This window comes from Periophthalmus magnuspinnatus, chromosome 6, assembly GCF_009829125.3.
Source record: "Periophthalmus magnuspinnatus isolate fPerMag1 chromosome 6, fPerMag1.2.pri, whole genome shotgun sequence".
Taxonomy (NCBI): Eukaryota; Metazoa; Chordata; class Actinopteri; order Gobiiformes; family Gobiidae; genus Periophthalmus; species Periophthalmus magnuspinnatus.
Window position 1 is genome coordinate 9,792,124 of NC_047131.1, and position 23,821 is coordinate 9,815,944.

Sequence of the window (23,821 nt, forward strand, 5' to 3'; positions counted from 1 at the left end):
TTGATCCTCCTTCAAAATATGTTTGTTTCAAAAACCTAATATTTTTTTCCACTTCTTCTGTTAATATCTTATCAATTTTTCCCCTTGTTTCTTTAATCTTATCAAGTATCTCTGGATTGTTATTTTCCTTATGTAGCTTTTCAAGTTTTTCTAATTCCTCTGTGGCGTCTGATAGTCTAACGTTTTTCTTTTTTTAATATATGCTGCATGTGATATCAGTTTGCCTCTCAATACTGCCTTCATAGCATCCCACACCATTGTGGGATCTGTTTCTCTATTACAGTTTTCTTTTTTATAGTTATTGATTTCAGTTTTTAGCTTTTCCCTTAATTGTTTATTGTTAAGCATTCCAACATTGAGTCTCCAGTTTGTATTTTTAATTTTTCTACTAAGGTCCAATGTTAGACTCAATGCACAATGATCTGACAAATCAGCTGCTTTTATCTTACATTCTAATATTCTAAACCTGTCTTCTTTGTTCATAAAAATGTAGTCTATTCTTATACAAGTTAAGTGTGGAGCTGAGTAGAATGTGTAGTCCCTCTCTAATGGATGACATTCTCGCCAACATCCATAATCCCCAATTCATTTAATGTTGTATTGATGTATCGTGACAAATATGTTCTACTGTTTTTCTTAATATTACTTGAGTCTAAAGTATGATTCAAGACAATGTTCCAATCTCCACAGCATATTAATGTTCATTCTGTTTCCATAGCCACTATGTCAAATACAGATTTATAAAAAATTATCAGATTCAGGTGGAGCATAAACATTCAACAGTGTAACCACATATTCTTCTAGTTTCCCCTTAACTAATACATATCCACCTTCACTGTCTTTAATTTCTTTCAGGCCCTCAAATTTTATATTGTTATGTATTAAGATTGCTACTCCACGTTTTCTACCTCCTTTAAATGAACTATAAAATACATTTCTATAACCTAACTTACTTATTTTTTCATGTTCCGTATCAACAGGTGAGTTTCTTGTAGGTAAATGATCTCTGCCTTTTCCTTCTTTACCTTTTTAAGAACCTTGCCCCTTTTAATTGGATTATTTATGCCATTCACGTTCAGAGAGACAATCTTCACTTTACTGGTACACATCTTTAACCAAGGAAAAAAATATTGACAGCATGACCGTAACAACCCAGTGAACATTATGAACCCTAACTAAAATATTAAAGAACAGTACCCCCTGGTAAAAGTCTGGGCCTATGGGTGACCCTAGTGTCCTGTTGGTAGGGGAGAGGTTACGCCTCCCACTAAAGAAGGGCCCCTCTGTAAGTGTTGACTCAAAAAGTCTAACTTCCATTCTACTATGTCCAACTACTTTCAATTCCCTCTTGCCAGTATCATTATTTTTCATGGGACGTTTTTTTTTTTTTTTTTTTTTTTTTTTTTTTAAAGAGAAGCGTACTGCCGGATTTCCACATGCTTGTCTATTTTAGTAGTGTTTATATCGGCAAACTTTTTATTTATTCTTTAATATTTAAATGTATTTGTTTGTTTTCCTATTAGCAGTTACCTCCCATCAATCTCTTATATTTTATCTCCGAAACTCCTGTAGTCTCTCCCTCGCTCTCCGTCCTGGAGATCTGCTCCGTGTATCCCGTGTGTGCCTGTGTTCCCATGAGCAGGCCTGCTGAATCCTCCGCTGCTCCTCGTCTTCTCTCTCCGTAGACCCAGCCGTCACATCAAAACCCTTCTTTAATGCACTAGCCTGAGCAGTATTTTAAAACTAAACTATTTATTTTGAGCTGGCCCGAAATACACCTTTATTAGTGTATAATTACAAGTGACATTGTACATTGTGAAGAGATCATCCATAGTAAAAAAAAATCTAATTTCAGCAAAACTTCCAACATAAAATTTGTTCTTTAACTCAACTTATATATATATATATATATATATATATTATATATATATATATATATATATATATTATATATATATATATATATTATATATATATATATATATATTATATATATATATATATATATATATATATATATTATATAATATATATATATATATATATATATATATATATATATATATATATATATATATATATATATATATATATATATATATATATATATATATATATAATATATATATATATATATATATATATATATATATATATATATATATATATATATATATATATATATATATATATATATATATATATATATATATATATATATATATATATTATATATATATATATATATATATATATATATATATATAATAATATATATATATAAGTTGAGTTAAAGAACAAATTTTATGTTGGAAGTTTTGCTGAAATTAGATTTTTTTTTACTATGGATGATCTCTTCACAATGTACAATGTCACTTGTAATTATACACTAATAAAGGTGTATTTCGGGCCAGCTCAAAATAAATAGTTTAGTTTTAAAATACTGCTCAGGCTAGTGCATTAAAGAAGGGTTTTGATGTGACGGCTGGGTCTACGGAGAGAGAAGACGAGGAGCAGCGGAGGATTCAGCAGGCCTGCTCATGGGAACACAGGCACACACGGGATACACGGAGCAGATCTCCAGGACGGAGAGCGAGGGAGAGACTACAGGAGTTTCGGAGATAAAATATAGAGATTGATGGGAGGTAAATGCTAATAGGAAAACAAACAAATACATTTAAATATTAAAGAATAAATAAAAAGTTTGCCGATATAAACACTACTAAAATAGACAAGCATGTGGAAATCCGGCAGTACGCTTCTCTTTAAAAAAAAAAAAAAAAAAAAAAAAAAAAAACCTCCCATGAAAAATAATGATACTGGCAAGAGGGAATTGAAAGTAGTTGGACATAGTAGAATGGATTAGACTTTTGAGTCAACACTTACAGAGGGGCCCTTCTTTAGTGGGAGGCGTAACCTCTCCCCTACCAACAGGCACTAGGGTCACCCATAGGCCCAGACTTTTACCAGGGGGTACTGTTCTTTAATATTTTAGTTGGGTTCATAATGTTCACTGGGTTGTTACGGTCATGCTGTCAATATTTTTTTCCTTGGTTAAAGATGTGTACCAGTAAAGTAAGATTGTCTCTCTGAACGTGAATGGCATAAATAATCCAATTAAAAGGGGCAAGGTTCTTAAAAAGGTTAAAGAAGGAAAAGGCAGAGATCATTTACCTACAAGAAACTCACCTGTTTGATACGGAACTGAAAAAATAAGTAAGTTAGGTTATAGAAATGTATTTTATAGTTCATTTAAAGGAGGTAGAAAACGTGGGAGTAGCAATCTTAATACATAACAATATAAAATTTGAGGGCCTGAAAGAAATTAAAGACAGTGAAGGTGGATATGTATTAGTTAAGGGGAAACTAGAAGAATATGTGGTTACACTGTTGAATGTTTATGCTCCACCTGAATCTGATAATTCCTTTATAAATCTGTATTTGCATAGTGGCTATGGAAACAGAAGGAACTTAATATGCTGTGGAGATTGGAACATTGTCTTGAATCATACTTTAGACTCAAGTAATATTAAAAAAACAGTAGAACATATTTGTCACGATACATCAATACAACATTAAATGAATTGGGGATTATGGATGTTGGCGAGAATTCATCCATTAGAGAGGGACTACACATTCTACTCAGCTCCACACTTAACTTGTATAGAATAGACTACATTTTTATGAACAAAGAAGACAGGTTTAGAATATTAGAATGTAAGATAAAAGCAGCTGATTGTCAGATCATTGTGCATTGAGTCTAACATTGGACCTTAGTAGAAAAATTAAAAATACAAACTGGAGACTCAATGTTGGAATGCTAACAATAAACAATTAAGGGAAAAGCTAAAAACTGAAATCAATAACTATAAAAAAAGAAACTGTAATAGAGAAACAGATCCCACAATGGTGTGGGATGCTATGAAGGCAGTATTGAGAGGCAAACTGATATCACATGCAGCATATATTAAAAAAAGAAAAACGTTAGACTATCAGACCGCCACAGAGGAATTAGAAAACTTGAAAAGCTACATAAGGAAAATAACAATCCAGAGATACTTGATAAGATTAAAGAAACAAGGGGAAAAATTGATAAGATATTAACAGAAGAAGTGGAAAAAAATATTAGGTTTTTGAAACAAACATATTTTGAAGGAGGATCAAAATGAACAAAATCACTTGCTAGACGTTTGAGAAATAAACAACAATCTAACTCGATCTACAAAATAAGAGCGCCTATAACAGAAAACCTAGTTTACAAAAGAAGAAATTGAAAAACATTTGAAAAATATTATTCAAAACTTTATTCCCAACCTAAATTAGCAGATGATGAGACAATTAGAGCTTTTTTAAACTCATTAGATTTACCAAATATAGGAGTGTCCCAAAATTCAATATTATGTTCGCCTATCACAGAAAAAGATAGGCAAACGAAAACACACTTCTTTTGAGTCTGGATGCCGAAAAGGCTTTTGACTGCGTTAGCTGGAGATTTTTGTATTGTTGTTTGGAAAGATTTGGCCTTAATACACAGTCAATCAATTGTGTCAAAACATTATACCAAGACCCAAAATAAAGACTAAAGATAAATGGTAGTCTCACAAACTGGTTTACCCTAGAAAGATCTGCGAGACAGGGGTGCAGCTTGTCACCAACCCTCTTTGCAATATTTATTGAACCATTGGCGCAAGCTATAAGGCAGGAAGAGGAAATAATAGGAGTAAAAATTAAGGACACAGAGCACAAGGTGGGGCTATTTGCTGACGATGTCTTAATTTATTTAAAACAACCAGATGTATGTTTACCTAAATTAATGGACTTACTAAATTATTTTGGCTATCTATCGGGTTATAAACTGAATATTGAGAAAACGCAGGTTCTCCTCTTAAGCTGTAATTCTCCATTAAAAATATCGCAGCAATATAATTTCAAGTGGAATAAAAAATCAATAGACTACTTGGGAATAAAGATTACAAATAATTTAAACACATTATATGAGACCAACTATAAACCCTTGAACCAACAAATATACAAAGACATGGAAAGATGGGAGGTTTTATTGTTAGATCTACATGCTAGAATCGAGACAATTAAGATGAATGTCCTGCCGAGAATTTTGTATCTTTTCCAGTCCCTGCCAGTGTCAATATCAGCTAATCAATTTGTGGAGTGGTACAAAAAAATCTCAAGATTCATATGGAATGGAGCCAAACCAAGAATTAAATTTTCAACAGTTCAATTATGTCATGATCCGCACTGTCTGCTCCTGGTTTTCCTCCCTGTGTGCTCTTCCCCCTCCCTCACCTGCTTGTACCTGGAGCTGGGCGGAGCTCTCGGCTCCTCCCGCGCGCACCTGCTCTCCATCTGGCTAATCACCACACCTGCCATGGATAAGAGGAGATGGGGGAAGACACTCAGGGGGAGATTGTCTGCATGTCCTGACCCTGTCTGTGTTGTCCTCACTTGTTCCTGTCGTGCCTGTGTTCCTGTCGTGCTCCGGCCCTGGATGTCTCCTGCCCGCTCTGCCCTACACCCGTCTGGTCTGCCTGTCGTCCCGTGGTCCCTTCATGTCCCCGGTCCCTGTGTTTCCTGTGTTCCTGCTCACCTGCTCATCTGCTCACCTCCGGTTCACCCTCTGTTTGTATTTGTCCTATTCCTACAATAAATCCTGTAAATATTCCCCGAGTCTGCATCCTTTGGTCCGTTACACTCACCCGTTACGACAAATTACCAAAAAATGAGGGTGGATTGGCCCTGCCAAATTTAGAAGAGTATTTCTATGCAGCCCAGCTCAAATGTTTGATTTGTTGGTGTGACTCTGAGTGCACGGCCAAGTGGAAACAAATTGAGTTGAATAATGTTTGCCATGTACGAGCAATGATTGCAAACAAAAGATTGTTTAAGGAAAATGTAACAAAGTTAGACTGTATAGTCAAGTTCACGCTGGATGTCTGGTTCAGAATTGTAAAAAGATTCAAAATAGAGAAAGAGATTAAACTTTTAAGTTGGCTAGCATATGATACAAATTTCAAACCAGGAATTATGAATACCAAATTTAAAGAGTGGGCAAATAAAGGATTGAACATTATAGGAACATTCATTAAGGAAGCACAGATTTGATTTAGAACATCAGGAATTCTATATGTACCTTCAAGTGAGAGACTATTACCAAAGAGAAATCAGACCGGACCTCCCGAGTGAGCTGAATATAATCACTGTGACACTTTGGGATGCATATAAGAAGAGTGCAAAAATTATATCTAAATGGTATAAAGGTTTGGGGGCTAACAGGAAAAATACGTTGTTATACATTAGGGATAAATGGGTGAAAGAAATTAAAGAAGAAATAAGTGACGATAACTGGTATAAAATTTGGCAAAATCAGATATTGATATTGTTTGCTGGAAGAACATCATCAGATTTTTCATCACACCAAAGATTAAAAAAGCATCTCTATCAGTGGATCAACCATGTTGGAGACATTGTGGGGAGTATAATGTGGGACATGCACATGTGTTTTGGCAGTGCAGCAAGGTGTCACAATTTTGGGAAACTTTGGGCAAAGAAATGGAGAAAATATTGGGGTACACACTAACAAGGACATACAAGGCGGACTACTGACGCGCATATCCCAAAAAAGGACTACTACTTAAGATATTACTGGCAGCATCAAAAAAAGCCATTACACGCAAATGGCACAAGGAAGACCCCCATACGCTTGACAACTGGAGGGACATTGTGGAAGAAATTCACACTATGGAGAGACTCACATATATTTTAAGGTTACAAAAGGAAAAATATAAAGAAAACTGGGATAAATGGTTTTTGTATTTAAAATGACGGCTGACCGAATGTTCACTGTTCTATTGTTATATCTTTGAAAATAATAAAATATAAGTTACAAAAAAACAAACCGCAAAGCATTCCCAGCAAAGGAAAAGCAGAACTTTTTGGCACATAGTACCGTATCACAATGGGGCTGGAGGGTTTTGACAGAGCTGTGTCCCTGTTGTGCACGATGCTATTATTTCTGTCTGGCAGCCCATTGTAACAAACGATGGCTGGTGTGCACTGGAAGTCCCCAAAACAACAATGACATGTTAATTGCATATTTTATAATCAATAAGCAACATTTATTTAGTAGCCATTAGGTATTCAGTTTTAAAGTTAGAAGTCTTCATTATCCACTGTATTTAAGTAGAAACATCGTAACGTTACACAATAAAACTATTTTTTATTACCAAATACCACCCAAAGTAGCCTGCGCGCATCTTGTATGTCTAGTGAGCTACAGCTAACTAACCTTTAAACATTTTTAGGTGTAAAATAACAAAAGGAAAATACAAAAAGGGGCAATTATCAATTCCAAAGTCACACAAATGACTTGATGCAGACAGATATATAAACAACACAATGACAGCATTATTCAAAGCTAATGCTAAAGTAAAAGACGCCATACAAACCACAAGGTCACATCAACATATACAATAAAATGTGTCATTATTTTAGTGCAGTTTTTGACTTACCACATCATCTGGATACATCAAAGGAAATTATCCCTCTATTAAATGAAGCGTTTCAGCAAATCTGTCACTAAACTGATGAGAAGCAGGTTTGAGAAGCATTTCTCGTTGAAGTGGTGCCCACAAACAAAAAGCGTCCTGGGCACGTTTGTAGGCAGATTTCCCCGAAAAATAAAAGTAATCCAAGTTGTTGGCGGAGATTCTGTAACTGGAGGCCGGTGTAACGATATGCTTTGGTTAATGCAACCAATAACTGAACGCTTAGCTTTATAAATGCGCATTTTCTTGATGAACTACAAACCAAAAAGATGGCGGACAGCAATTAGACGAAAGTTATTGAACTTGTACAGGCTTTTATGAAGATTTCCTCTGAAAATTAGTGACTGCAACAGATCGAAAAAACTTAACAGATCGCAGAAAATTAAAACGGCCTAAACCGGAATTGAAAGGTGTCTAAAAAGATATAAAGATATCTTTACAGCAACTGGGTAGTTTAAATTGAGCTTTTCTGAGTAAATACAGATCCTGTATACCCAAAGGCTAAGGGAAAAGGCTATTCAAAAGCAAAGAATGTTGATCTAGCATAATATGGGTTTTTTAAGTAATGGACCATCTCAGGCATTAATTAGGTAGCTGGTAAGGCAAACAAATGAACTCTGTAGTAACTAAGAATGACATAAACTTAATGATCTGTTTGTTGATTATGATTTAAGTCCAATGACAAGTTAGATTACTCATTTCACGAAAGCACAGTTAAGATCATTATATTTGCAGTTTAACTAAAGATTTTACTTTAGTTTAAAATTTTACTTCCTGGTTGGAAATTATGGCATCACAACAGGGAATTCCATAACTGTTACCTAGCAACTGTGTAGTTGAGTAGGCCAAACTGTCTATTTGACAAATTAGAATTTAAGAAAATACACTTATTTTGTTGCTTTGCTAACGTTTCATTCAGGGTATTTTATTTTTATTAAAGAGGGGGTATTTTACTCCTATGGGGTATTAAAGAGGGACTATCTCCTATGGATTGTTAACTGCCCTCATATTTAGATCACCATGTTTCCTTTTATTGTTTTGAAAATGCCAATATCACTCAAAATAACGTATTAACAGTTTGACTTTCATTTTTGACCTTGCACTAAGTCACTCCCCCCTCAGAGCACTATCACAACACAATCAGCTGCATCCCACTAATGAAACTACTGCACATCACATCAGATTTGTCATGTTGCTGTGTACAGTTTTGTATCATGTTTTTGTATGGGTGACATAGGCTCGTGGGCTGAGCCTTGCACAGAATCTTACAGGCTTGTGGGTGGAGCCTTGCACAGAATCTTACAGATAACTCCCCAAAGATGGGTTTGAATAGAGCCCGGGAGAGATTGCTAGATTACCCAAACATGCAAGGATGACATCAAAAACCTCTTCAGGCAGGTTTTTGATAAGTGAACAATGTTACAACATGGTAGAAACCTCCAAAAAGTCAATTTTCCATAATGTTCCCTCTTTACTAATTAGCATAAAATAAACTTAATGACCTATTTGTTCAATATGAATTAAGTCTTTTCTCATGTTTTATTAATGACGATTGACAATGACAATTCTCCATAAATATACAAAAATATGATACAAAGCTCTACAAAGCTCTAACTTCACAAACCTGATGTGATGTGCAGTAGTTTGATTAATGGGATGCACGCTGATTGTTTTGTGATCTGTGCACTCTGAAGGGGGATAGACTTAGCACAGAGAGCAAAGCTAAGGGAGACTCAGAGCTTAAAAAATTAAACTTATAAAACATGTTACTATATTGTTTTTGGTGAGTATAACATTTTAACAATAAAAAGAAACATGGTGATCTAAATACGTTATGTGTTAGCAGTTTATACCCCACAGAAGTAAAATAGCCCCTCTTTAAGTTAGAGTTAGACATGATTTGTATGTTTCATTGTAAACGGTCTTACTTTGGACTGCTCTGTCTGGTAGGTGCTGACGAGCTGAGCGTAGCGTTTGTTGAGTTCCATGAGATCCTGGTGTTTCCCACTTTCAACAATCTCTCCATCCTCCAGCAGCAAAATGTGATCGCAAAACTCCAGGTACTGAACAACGGAGAGTATGGTTTCAACAAAACAGGCTGTGTTTGCTAATGTACGCACGGCATCATCATGGTAACTGCTGAACGTTCCACCATAGAGATACATGTAGAACACCCCCAGGAGGATGTCACTGCAAAGTATCTAATTCTGTTGATAAAAAGTAGAGTACCTGCAGTTGGTGTGTGATCAGGATAACAGACTTTCCCTGGAGCTCCTTCTTGATACATTCTTCAAAGATGTGTTTCCCCACATGGGCGTCGACAGCAGACAGAGGATCGTCCAGAAGAAATATGTCTCTGTTGGAGTAGACTGCTCTGGCCAAACTGATCCTCTGCTTTTGCCCTCCTGACAAGTTCAGACCTCTCTCTCCTATCTGTTAGCAGACATGTACATTTGATTTCATATTGGAATTAGGTATCGGTAAAAATAGTGACTAGTTTAAAGCAGGCCCACTGTGCTTGTGTCTGCTCTATAGTTATAATCAATGACACCTGTGGATCATTATCTTAGAATTTGGGCATGTTACATCACAATAATCATCTAAAACAACTTAATAAAAGAAACAAGTCCACTGATTTCCGCATTGGAAAACCCAGTGGAAGCTGACATCAACGTAAACGTCACAACAAAGCACCGCATGCTGTCGGTCTCTCCTGTGGATAGCGGCACATCATATTAGCGAGCAGCTGATTTTTTTTTTTCATTTGTACCAAAATGACTATGTGACACTGACAAATCCTACTAGTATCACCGTAGTATCACATTAAGAAAATAAAATTGGAGAACAAAGTGCGTACGTCACAGTGTACGTGTGTACCCAGAGTTTTCGAGTTCGAGCTCTGGCTTTGAGCAAACAAAAATATATACACAAAATTCATTAAAAAAATTAAGAAATGGGTTTTGTATTGCTACTGTGTCCAAAATCTGAAGCAGTATTTTAATCAACATCACTACATAACAAATTAACAATATTTGTGTGAAAAACTTTTACTCTTTACTTTGTACTTAATACTTAAATAGTTTTACTTAAGCAGATTGTTTCATCATGCTTTTACTTGTACATACTTTAACGTAGCTTTTTGCCTCTGTATCTGTACTTTTACTTAACTAACAAAACTTCATCCACCACTGCATTCTGTTATTTCCTTATTGCTGCTCATATTTTGTGCATTTAGAATAGTCTTTGGGGATAATTCTGTTTTATGTTTTGGTTTCACTAATATTGTTTACTGTCTATATTTACTTCAGCCGTATATCGCACTTTAAAATGTTTCTTGTGGCCTAATCCTAACGCCTCATTGTGCAGACCACAGGAGAAACACAGCCATAGGGCTTGTGAATGGGACACATACCTCAGTTCGATCCCCATATGGAAGAATCTTTAAGTCGGCACGGAGACTGCACACATCCAGGACTTTTTCATATCTGTAAACAACAAGAAACTGAAGCAGGGGCCTGTGTTTCAGCCTCGTCCGCCCTAACTACACTTCTTTTTTATACTGTTCTATACTCTTGTAGCCATGTGCCACAAGGGGGCGTTATATAATGCATTCATATTAATATATTTATTTTATTTAAAACATAAACATACCTCATAATAGCCGTGTCATAATTATATATACAAGGTGTCCATAAAGTCTCTTTACAATTCTATTTATTTATTTATTTGATTGAGACAATGCATACGAATGAACAGACATGATACAACATGAATGTAAACACCCCGCATTATAGCCAAAGGATAATTTCCATTCCATTGGTTCATCCCGTCAATCCAACGGTCTGGAAATGTTTGTGGAACTCACAAATATGCAGTCCCCAATGAGCTTACAAATGTTTATAACCACTGAGTACAATAGAACAAATCTTATTAGTATATATCTGATCATTTGCCTTTGAAATGAAATTTTAAAACTGTAGAGAGACTTTATCGACAGTTTGTACAACACTCTACTCTAATACTTGCTTTAGATTTGAAAAAAAATGTCAAATCCAGGAGATCTGTGCAAAAAAAAAAAGAAAAAAATATATATTTGGCTTCACAATAATAGTTTTTAATTATTAATATTGTAGATCAACTATTGGTCTTGGTGAGTTCTCTCTTTGTGTGATTACTGTGTAGATAAAAAGAGTTCTCACTTTGGATTCTGTCATATAAATAAATAATAAAAGAGCCAGTCTTTTGAATGGCTCTTTGAAATGAACGGATCCAGAAGATTCAGATCTCACAAAAAAGCTGAAAGTCCCATCACTAGTGGATACTTTGAGGATTTTAATAAAAACTATTAAAAATATTTAGTTGTCTTGTTTAACTTTTTTTCTTCACTACATAATTCCATATATCTTGCTTCATATATTTGATGTCTTCTGTATCTAAAATGTAGAAAGTAATAAATGTAAAGAATAAACAAACAAACAAACTTTGCCTGGTTGTGCCTGTGTGAGGAGTAATAAGAAGAATCTAACAAAGTACTCCAATCCCTCTCCAATTTTTGGGCAAAATTTCTAAAAGGTCCAAAACTATCGCCCTGACAAAGATTTAAAATAAATTAGTTTCAAATATACTTGTGACGCTCGAAGGGGGCATCCATCACAATGTTTTCTCTGACAGACCCATGGAACATCCAGGCTTGTTGAGCAACGTAGGCGAAGGTCCCACTGGCCATGACTGTTCCCTGCTGGAGGTACATCTAGAACAAAAACAGACCAAACTGTTTAGATTGTGACGGTGTACAGGTCATATTTCACACACCATACCTCTTCTAAAATGGCTGAAATGAGAGAGGTTTTTCCACTCCCGACGTTCCCACAAACTCCGAGAAGCGTACCCTTCAAAAGAGAATAATAATGTCAGTTGTATGCATATTGCCTGGGATCCAATTTGATGTCATCTATGCATGTTTTGAGTATTTTAGTGTTCTCCCCTGTTTGGCCCTATTCAAACCCTCCTTACGGTGAGCTGTAAGATTCTGTACAAGGCTCCGCCCACAAGCCTCCACCACCCATGCTCCCACATGACAATTTAATGATACAAAACTGTACAAACTTACAAACTTCACAAACCTGATGCGATGCACAGTAGTTTCATTAACAGAATGCACGTTGATTGTGATATGGTAGCACCAGTGGTGGAACGTAACAAAGTAAAAGTAGTAAAGTCCTATACTTAGGTAAACATTTTAGGTATCTGTACTTTACTTAAGTAGATTTTAAAGTGGATACTTTTTACTTCACTACATTTTAGAACAGGTATTTGTACTTTCTACTCAAGTACACTTTTAACTGGACCGAAAAGTAAAAGTATTTTTTATTATTGTCCTGCTGAAAAATCTGAGAGTTTAGATTTAACACTTTCATATTTGAGCTATCTTTACCAAATCACTCTATCTGAAGCTTTATAAGACTTCAAAATCTGCATGAAATAATTAGACTTTTTGCTCTTCAAGTACATTTTTAAACATGTACTTTAATACTTTAACTTTAATTAAGTAACAGAATTGAGTACTTCTTCCACCACTGGATGGCGCTCTGAAGGGGGAGTGACTTTTAACGGTAATGCTCCTGTTATTATCATCACTGTCATTTTGAGGAGTGGGGAGTTTCATATTTGCCTTTGATCCAGAACACACAATTCTTCATTACGTTCTGATGAAGTGAGTCTGGTCACCAGAGTTCAAATGAGCGTGATTGACAGGTGGATCAGTCAATGAGGGACACACATGGTTTGTCCGTATCGAAAATAATAAAGTAAAAAACATTTCACAGGGCCTGAAAACATAGTGGATTTCTGCAGAAACAATGAGCAAATCCTAAACTGTATTAATCTGAGGGGAGAGAAATGAGATTTTATTTATAAATCATAGGCGACCAACAAGCTCCTTCAGATGTGTCACTGAAAAAAAACAAATCTGATTGGATGATCACATTTGATGTAACAGATGACGCGGAGACCAGACTGCAATTAATCTGTATAAAAAGTACAGAGAGATATCAGTCTGGATTTGCCAGGAGATGTTTTATAAACATTTTTATATGTATTTTTAGGTAAACACATGATTAGAAACTAACCTCAACCTTCAACAAGGGACACGTTCACGTTGTCAAGGCCCAAATGAGCTGAACAGGAGATTAACTAAATAAACTCAGTATAATCCAATGGAACCATTTGCTCACTGTTCAACTCCATGCTCACTGTTTTGGTTCAAGAAAATGAAAAACAAACACAGGCTTTTGGCACCTTTGGTAAAGTGAAGGAGATGTTCTTCAGAGTGGGCTTGACCTCCAGCTGGGGTTTTGAAGGATTCTCCTTGTCTTCTGTCTGAGTCGTGGGCTCTGTCTGTTCATCTGGTTTGACCCAATAGAATGTGCCATTCTCCATGACCACAGCCATGTCCAGGTCCTTTCTTTTGATCAGATATGGCTCTGGATTCTCCACTCTCAGTATTTTCTGTAACAGAACAGTCACTGCAGTTCTTCAGTTTGTGAAATTGTAATGGTAAAAGTGCAATGAGATGCTTTAAACTTGTACTTATGATGTTTAAACTCTTTTCTTTGTTCTTAATGATCTTCCATAAGAACGAGAGCAGAAAGAGTCTGAAACTGATGTGTGGACATAGTGATGTAGCGATTAGGCCCGTCACCATAATCACTATATCAACATTGTTCAAACAGTGATCACTGGGCCCATATATTTTGGTGCTCAATATTATCATGTGTACAGATTTTTGTTATTTTTGAATGATCTGTGTTGAAAAAGTCTTTTCTATGGATAGTTATTACTTGATCTGATGTTTATTTGTTGCTGCTCAGGTCTTTTTAATGACACTGACATTTAGACATGTGTTCACTGAGATTATCCAGTTTTATTGTTTTTTGTCATTGACATAAAGTAGTTTCAATATTAATATTAATCCCTGTATTTCTCTGTAAAGACATATCGAGCTTCAAATGTGTTAATGTGACAGGCCTAGGAGCGATTGCTTTTGTTTGTAATAATAGTTGTTAATAATAGTAGTTATATATATATATATATATATATATATATATATATATATATATATATATATATATATATATATATATATATATATAGTTTAATGCCAAAAGTACAGACCAGGGTCCAAAGCAAATGGTGTGGGCTTTTATTTTTTCATTTCTAAAACAGCTTTGGAGTTATTTTGAGTTAATTTTTTCACTTAAACAGGAAGATGGGCTGTACCAGGTTGTAGCTCTAGTGCTAATTCTCCTCTCTTTTCTTTGGACAGCTTCTTATTGTTCAGAAAATTAAAATAAAATGGCTTTACACAGATCAGACTAATTTGTTTTGTGTAACTCTACTTCCTTCTTCTCTGTTTATCTTTGTTGCATAATCCTCAAGGATGTGTGTAGTTCTCTGTAACTCAACCTTTACATAAACTTTTTGTATGTCTAAAAGATGAACTTTCTACACACAAAACTCTAATTACACGTGACAAACCTTTGCCACATCCCTGTGCGTTATGTAATTCTACTGTTGAGGGATCCACAACCTACTTGTCTCCATAGAGGTGTTATTAATTTGCCTGGAATGTTCCACAGTATGGCATTAAATCAGCCCTATTGTGTTTGTGTCTGCTCTATAGTTATAAAACTGTATTGCCCAATGAGAACTGACGCTGACATAAACATCATCACAACAAAGCGCCGCATGCTGTCGGCGCCCCCTATGGATAGCTGCACATCACACTAGCGAGCAGCCCTTTTTTCATTTGTACCAAAATGACTACGCAACACTGACGAATCCCACAAATATTATGATTAAGGAATTAAAATTAAAGAACAAAGTACATTTGTTACAGTGAGCCTGTACCAGTGGAGGTGAAAAAGGGAGTGATCGGCAAAATGGCATCTTGACAATAAGAGATTAAAGATTACTCAAACATGAATGACTTTAGAAGCTCAATGAGAAGAAACTACTATAACATGGTTAAAAGCTCTGAAAAGTCCAGTTTGCAGAACAGGTCTGACTTAAACTGTATTCTCTTCTGGATTTGGTCAGTTACATTTGTTTTTGTTGCTCAAAATGGAGACAAGCAGGTGAGTTAGGGTTAGGTGGGGCTCAACAAGGCGTCCAGTCACATGATTTAACAGAAGGACAAAACACCACAAAATCACTGTGTTCAAGAGGTATGGCCAAAACTACTGATACTTTGCAGTAACATCACCATATCTCTATGGTGGAATGTTCAGCAGTTACTGCATATACTGCACACATTAGCAAACTCTGACAAAAAAGTTTTGAGATCTGTCTGAAAATACAAAAACAAAAAAGCAAAATAGATTTAGACTCAGCCTGTGATCAGTCTGAATGTTCATGGTCCTGTTTAGGAGTTTGATTTTCAACAAAAAGGTGAGAGTGACTCACTGACAAACTCTTGGCTAATGCTAGCTAGCTTGTGACTGTAATGTTATTTAAGAGGGACTTTTTTAACTGCACAAATCAGCTCACATGCTGTAGTTCATCTAAATTAGCTCTTTTTAGTCAGATTGTGTTAAAATAAAGCACAGATTAAAGTCTAACAAAGCCTCAGACAGAGCAGTCCCTACAGTTAACATCACACCCCGAGGGAAGGTTGATGAAATCAGCTGTAACGTATCAAGAGAACTTTAGCATTAATAAGTTTACATGAGAGTAGGACAGAGAGACACACACACAGAGAGACAGAGAAGCAGAGAGAGAAAGAGACAGACAGAGAGAGAGAGAGACAGACAGACAGAGAGAGAGAGAGACAGAAACAGAGAGAGAGACAAAAAATTTAGAGAGACAAAGATGAGAGAGAGAGAGACAGAGAGGGGTAGAAAAAGGGAGAGACAAACACACACACACAGAGAGAGAGAGAGACAGAGATACATAAAAAATGAGATAGACAAAGATAGAGAGAGACAGAGAGGCGTAGAAAAAGGGGGAGACAGACACACACACACAGAGAGAGGTAGAGATAGCGAAAGAGACAGAGATACATAAAAATGAGAGAGACAAAGCGAGAGAGACTGAGAGAGAGACAGAGAGGGATAGAAAAAGGGAGAGACAGACAGAGAGAGAGAGACAGAGATAGAAAAAGGGAAAGCTAGACAAAGAGAGACAGAGACAGAGAGGGATAGAAAAAGGTAGAGATAGATAGATAGAGAAATAGACAGATAGAGAGAGAGACAGAGAGAGATAGAAAAAGTTAGAGACAGACACAGAGAGAAATAGAGAGAGATAGAAAAAGTTAGAGACAGACACAGAGAGAGAAATAGATAGCTAGCTAGCTAGAGAGACAGAGAGAGAGAGACAGAGAGAGAGACATAGACAGAAAGAGACAGAGACAGACAGGGACAAAGAGTGAGAGAAAGAGACAGAGACATACAGAGAGAGACAGAGAGATTACCTGGAGGCGTCCAACTGAAATAGCAGCCACAACAAAAGCGTGAATGGCAAATGGAAGTATAACCACACTGAACCTCAAGACGTTAAATACGGCAATGGTGCTAAATGCCTGGTGAACAGAAAACATGTTTGTTACGGTGTAGTCGGTGTGTTGTTCACAGAAACAAATGGAAACATTAGGTTGGAAATTTCAGGAATTTTCATATATATATATATATATATATATATATATATATATATATATATATATATATATAAACATAATATTTCAGAGGAAAATGTCCATCCACATCTCACACGACCAGTTAAATGTTTGGACACAGTTTTTCATTTTCTTCTTATTTACTTATTCACACTGGAGACTCTCACTGAAGCATCAAAACTATGAATGACACATGTGAATGTAGTGAACTCAAAATACACTCAACATATTTTATATTACATTTATATTATATTTGCAGTGTGTCTCAGCCCAGTCAGGTTGGTGCTCCAGTGGTTCTTTGTTTCGCTTTGCCTTGTCCCTGGGCCCTAATGAGAGCTCATATGACACTGATATTCATCAATTCAGAATGTTTGAGACAACAGGTGACCTCAGATACAAATAGAACACTTTGGAACAGGTCTAACCCTGAAACGCCTTAACGTCTTCCTCATCAAACCCTAGTGGTCACATCTGGTTTGGTTTATTTGCATAACTTAAAGAGCCCATATTACACTATGCAATTATCTATGTTATAATATAGTTTCCTCATGACAAACAGACCTGGAGTTGTGCTGTGTTTCATTGACACATGTTTAAGACACAAACCCTGCATATTTAGGCTGAGTCTTCTTCTTCTTCTCTCAGCACTCTGTTCCACTTTGTGATGTCATGTGGTAATACAAGAAGAATACTAGAATAATGTGGATAATTTCAGCTCTGAAATTGCTTATCTTTACTGAACAAAAGGTAAATGTAGCTCTTAACTTGAAAACTACCACTTCATGACATCACAAGGTGTAACAGAGCATTTTGAGCTTTGGAGATGTGACAGACTAATAATGAAAGGTTACTCAAACATGTGTGAATGAAAGCTCACAAGAGTTAATTTTGAATAATACAGGACCTTAAAGGTTTCTGTGCATCATTCTTAATAAAAAAATAAAGATTTGATTCCCTGTTAACCCCTCCCCGAACCGCCACCTTAACGTGGTGGAGGGGTTTGAGCACCCGTATGATCCTGGGAGCTATGTTGTCGGGGGCTTCATGCCCCTGGTAGGGTCACCCATGGCAAACAGGTCCTGGGAGACGGGTCTGACTAAGAGCGGTTCAGAAGCCCATCATGAAGAAAAGAACAACAAGGCAGTTTACATCGCCCGGACTGACGTTACCGGGGCCCCACCCTGGAGCCAGGCCTGGGGTGGGTGCTCGGCAGCGAGCGCCTAGTGGCCGGGCCTTTCCCCACGGGGCCCGGCCAGGCCCAGCCCGAAGAAACGACGTGGGGCCGTCCTCCCGTGGACCCACCACCTGCGGGAGGAGCCATGAGGGGCGGGTGCAGAGAGATCTGGGCGGCAGTCGAAGGCTGGGACCTCGACGACCAGATCTCGGGACATGGAGACTAGCTCTGGGGACATGGAATGTCACCTCGCTGGGGGGGAAGGAGCCTGAGCTTGTGCGGGAGGTTGAGCGTTACCGGCTAGATATAGTCGGCTTCACCTCCACGCACAGCTTGGGCTCTGGAACCCAACTTCTTGAGAGGGGTTGGACTCTCCATTTCTCTGGCGTTGCCCGCAGGGAGCGGCAGCGAGCTGGTGTGGGCTTGCTCATTGCCCCACAGCTCAGCCGCCACGTGTTGGAGTTCACCCCAGTGAACGAGAGGGTCGCGTCCCTGCGCCTCCGGGTCGGGGACAGGTCTCTCACTGTTGTGTCGGCCTACGGGCCAAACAGCAGTGCGGAGTACTACTTCTTGGAGTCCCTGGGAGGGGTACTAGACAGTGCACCAACTGGGGACTCCATTGTTCTCCTGGGGGACTTCAATGCCCATGTGGGTAACGACAGGGACACTTGGAGGGGCGTGATTGGGAAGAACGACCTCCCTGATCTGAACCCGAGTGGTGTTTTGTTATTGGACTTCTGTGCTAGTCACAGCTTGTCCATAACAAACACCATGTTCGAGCACAAGGGTGTCCATCGGTGCACGTGGCACCAAGACACTCTAGGTCGGAGGTCGATGATCGACTTTGTTGTCGTGTCATCTGACCTCCGACTGCGTGTCTTGGACACTCAGGTGAAGAGAGGGGCTGAGCTGTCAACTGATCACCACCTGGTGGTGAGTTGGATCTGCTGGCGGAGGAGGAAGCCGGACAGACCTGACAGGCCCAAGCGCGTCGTGAGGGTCTGCTGGGAACGTCTGGCGGAGCCCTCTGTCAGGGGGGTCTTCAACTCCCACCTCCGGGAGAGCTTCTCCTTGATCCCAGGGGAGGCTGGGGACATGGACTCCGAGTGGGCCATGTTCTCCACCTCTATTGTCGATGCGGCTGCTCGTAGTTGTGGTCGTAAGGTCTGCGGTGCTTGTCGCGGCGGCAATCCCTGAACCCGGTGGTGGACACCGGAAGTAAGGGATGCCGTCAAGCTGAAGAAGGAGTCCTATCGAGCCTTGTTGGCTCGTGGGACTCCTGAGGCAGCCGATGAGTACCGGCGGGCCAAGCGTGCCGCGGCTCGTGCAGTCACTGAGGCAAAAACTCGGGGTTGGGAGGAGTTCGGGGAGGCCATGGAGGAGGACTATCGGACGGCCTCAAAGAAATTCTGGCAAACCGTCCGACGCCTCAGGAGGGGGAAGCAGTGCTTCACTGTGGAGGAGTTCAAGTATCTCGGGGTCTTGTTCATGAGTGAGGGAAGGATGGAGCGTGAGATTGACAGGGGGATCGGTGCAGCATCGGCAGTGATGCGGTCGCTGTATCGGTCCGTTGTGGTAAAGAAGGAGCTGAGCCCAAAGGCAAAGGTCTCGATTTACCGGTCAATCTACGTTCCTACCCTCACCTATGGTCATGAGCTCTGGGTAATGACCGAAAGGACAAGATCGCGGATACAAGCGGCTGAAATGGCTTTCCGCCGCAGAGTGGCCGGGCGCACCCTTAGGGATAGGGTGAGGAGCTCGGTCACACGGGAGGAGCTCGGAGTAGAGCCGCTGCTCCTACACGTTGAGAGGAACCAGTTGAGGTGGCTCGGGGCATCTGCTCAGGATGCCTCCTGGACGCCTCCCTAGGGAGGTGTTTCTGGGCATGTCCCCACCGGGAGGAGGCCCCGGGGAAGACCCAGGACACGCTGGAGGGACTATGTCTCTCGGCTGGCCTGGGAACGCCTTGGGGTCCCACCGGAGGAGTTGGAGGACGTGTCCAGGGTGAGGGAAGTTTGGGAGTCCCTGCTTAGACTGCTGCCCTCTCGACCCGGCCCCGGATAAGCGGAAGAAAATGGATGGATCCTGTTAATTCCCAATAATCTTCATATATTCCCTTTAATTCCCATGGAAATTGTCCAGCTTTGAAAATTCCTGAAATATTGCAACCTTGAGCCTATAACCAGCAAAACTAATTTTAAAGCAACATTATACTTGTGCAGTGCCTTGCATACACATGTTTGTATAGAGTCAGTTGTCAGTTGTTGAGTAGTTGTACAGTCTACACAGTGGATTACTTACGTTAGCAGGGGTCAGAGGTAAATCAAAGCCCAAGTGCACCAAAAACGTAAACACAGTGGAGATGACCGGGCACAGAACACAGAGGCTGATGTTGGTATTCTCAAAATAACTGGCATTCCTAATATTTCTCCTTTCTTTCTTCCTGATAACTAGAACACACACATCAAACATCCAAGACATCCAGAATAAAACAGATTCACTCATATTTTTACATAACAATGAATGGCAAATGTCTGACGGATTACAGATAGTGATTTCAAGGGTCATGAAGTTAAAGACACAACACTTCAGTAACACTCACAGAAGCAGATGGTTTTTAAACTTGACTATGGATGTAAATGACTCTACTGTACTTTGTAATAGAAGTACTTTGTAATAGAAGCGGGTCCACTGATGTCCTGTCCAAAACCACAGAACTAACTTTCATTGTGTGTATGCCATGTATGCCAAGTACACCGCTATGACCTGCGACAGGTGCAAATGAAAATAATAATAATAATACATTTTATTTGTTAGGCGCCTGTTGTGGCTGATCTGTGTTGTGCCTGGAGCATCATGCCCAGGGCATTGTCCAGCACAGCACCCCTGTGGAGACATTCAGAAAATAATTTCTTTAGTTTTGAAGGAGATGTCAGTGGTCCAATTTCTATGACATAAGATCATGTAAATAATGCTAATAAATCATTGAATAAATATAACCATTAGAAGACACGGCCTCACCTGCCTCCGCTGACTGCACGTCACTGATAATAACACAGATTTTAAGTATTCACTGTATTGGTGACCAGTCCATGGCCCTCAATCGGCTCTTAGGTTTGTTTGTGTTTGTATATGTGTTTTGTGTTTTAATGAGAAAAGTTTGGACAAACCGTCATACGGATAGTACGTCTCAGAGGGATAGTACGTCTCATAGGGATAGTACGTCTTATAGGGATAGTACGTCTCATAGGGATAGTACGTCTCAGAGGGATAGTACGTCTCAGAGGGATAGTACGTCTCAGAGGAATAGTACGTCTCAGAGGGATAGTACGTCTCAGAGGGATGGTACATCTCTGAGGTATACTACATCTCAGAGGAATAGTGCATCTCAGAGGTATAGTACATCTCACAGGGATAGTACATTTCAGAGGGACAATATGGCTCAGAGGGTAGTACATCTCAGAGGGTAGTACATCTCATAGGGATAGTACATCTCAGAGGGTAGTACATCTCAGAGGGTAGTACATCTCTGAGGGATAGTACATCTCACAGGGATAGTACATTTCAGAGGGACAGTATGGCTCAGAGGGTAGTACATCTCAGAGGGTAGTACATCTCAGAGGGTAGTACATCTCAGAGGGATAATACATCACAGAGGGTAGTACATCTCAGAGGGTAGTACATCTCAGAGGGATAGTACATCTCTGAGGGATAGTACTGGTACATCTCATGAGGTTGCAGCGTTACAATATATGGATTAAAAAAGGTGAAGATTTTACTTGCAACTTCCTTCTCGAAGCTCTCCTCCCAGGCGTACATCTTGATTAGTTTGATGCTGGTCAGTATCTCGTTCATTTTGCGAATTCGAGCATCAGTCAACTTTATGGCTGAACCTTGGAATTTCTTATACATTTTGCCAGTAAAAGCCTGCCCAGAAAAAAATGTAACAATAATAAAGATGAGTCTCTCTATACCAGCTCCTGTAAAACACTTTAGGACCCACCAGTATAGGAAAGAAGAGTAGGTAGGTGAAGACACCAGCAAGAGCAGAAGGGCCCAGCATATAACAGGCGTATACAACACCTATGATAGACAGCAGGGGACAGACCAGCATGAAGCTCCCGAATATTGCTGCTTCAAAGAGCCGGTGTCCGTCACTGGTCAGAACAGTAATCAGCTGGATAAAGAAGAACATGGAGGCAAGTTATTACACAGGAATCAGAGACTATATACATGTATACATGTATACATTTAACTGTATACATATAGTCTATGAGTAATAGACTTAAAGACTGTATGTACACAATCTGGGACCCTGGAACAGGACCTTTACCTCGCCCATAGGAAGGCCATGGTTGACTCGAAGGGAGAGGACCTTTTCAAAAGCTAGAGCTGAAAAAGCCCCTTTGAGTTTGACAGCTGTGCGCAGATTAATGGCCCAGAGCAGAGACATGAACAAAAGTTTGCAGAATTCACTGCTGAACAACGCCAAGGCCAGACCTGCTCCTTTGGCTAACGTGTGAGACTCTGGATCACTTATGTATTTAAGGATCTCATAAACCACAATACCCTATGGAAAGATTGAAACAAAAATCATTGTTACATAATATTACACAAAATGTTTTTAATTTTATTTGTATGTTTTTAAACTGGACTAAAATCATTTGCTTTAATTCTGATTTTGCATGGTGTCCAGAACAGCTTTGTTATCTTTTGTCAACATTTGGAACATAGACCGTGTTACATCTCTCTAGACTGTATATATACATTGACATAGCTACCGTGCTAACCAAGGGTGACCATATATTCAAAATTCCAAACTGGAGCACACCCGGATTGGTTAGAGACGGTTGATATTAATACAATTTTGAAAAGAACATGTTACATTGTCCTTTCTTGACTCGCTATGGATCACTCATGGGTCACTCATGGGTCACATGGGTCAGTCATGGATCAGTCACGGGTCACTCATAATCTTAGGGACTTCTGTTGGTTGCTCGGCCTTATATCCAACAATGATGAGGTTAACTACAGGAGGGAGGTGCAACACCTAGAGTCATGGTGCCACCACAATAACTTGCTTTTAAACACTAAAAAGACCAAGGAGATTGTTGTGGATTTCCGCAGAAAAAGTCACAACAACCACCTACCTCTCCTCATTGGCACCGAAGCGGTGGAGAGGGTGAGCAGTTTTAAATTCCTGGGGGTAACCGTGACTGAGGACCTGTCCTGGGGTGATCACATCACCTCAGCCGCACGGAAGGCCCAACAGCGCCTTTACTACCTGAGGAGTGCCCACATTCCCAGACCTCTGATGTTGAACTTTTATAACTGTGCCATCAGTAGCGTTCTGACGTATGGACTTTTAGTGTGGTTCTCCAGCTGCACTAAGGCTGACCAGCAGGCACTCCAGCA

General features: G+C 39.0%; 1 protein-coding gene across 1 annotated transcript in view; it reads right to left on the reverse strand.

Moving 5' to 3' along the window:
- LOC117372516 (ATP-binding cassette sub-family C member 12-like) overlaps nt 1–23,821 on the reverse strand; it is a 40,489-nt gene that overhangs the window by 13,965 nt on the left and 2,703 nt on the right. The window contains exons 4-15 of the mRNA XM_055222564.1: nt 22,740–22,976; nt 22,410–22,583; nt 22,186–22,333; nt 20,708–20,856; nt 17,032–17,139; nt 13,860–14,069; nt 12,380–12,451; nt 12,188–12,312; nt 10,975–11,047; nt 9,792–9,995; nt 9,491–9,625; nt 6,965–7,071 (exon numbers count right to left, since the gene is read on the reverse strand). Coding sequence (XP_055078539.1) covers nt 6,965–7,071; nt 9,491–9,625; nt 9,792–9,995; nt 10,975–11,047; nt 12,188–12,312; nt 12,380–12,451; nt 13,860–14,069; nt 17,032–17,139; nt 20,708–20,856; nt 22,186–22,333; nt 22,410–22,583; nt 22,740–22,976 — 1,742 coding nt within the window. The remainder of the gene's footprint in view (nt 1–6,964; nt 7,072–9,490; nt 9,626–9,791; nt 9,996–10,974; nt 11,048–12,187; nt 12,313–12,379; nt 12,452–13,859; nt 14,070–17,031; nt 17,140–20,707; nt 20,857–22,185; nt 22,334–22,409; nt 22,584–22,739; nt 22,977–23,821) is intronic.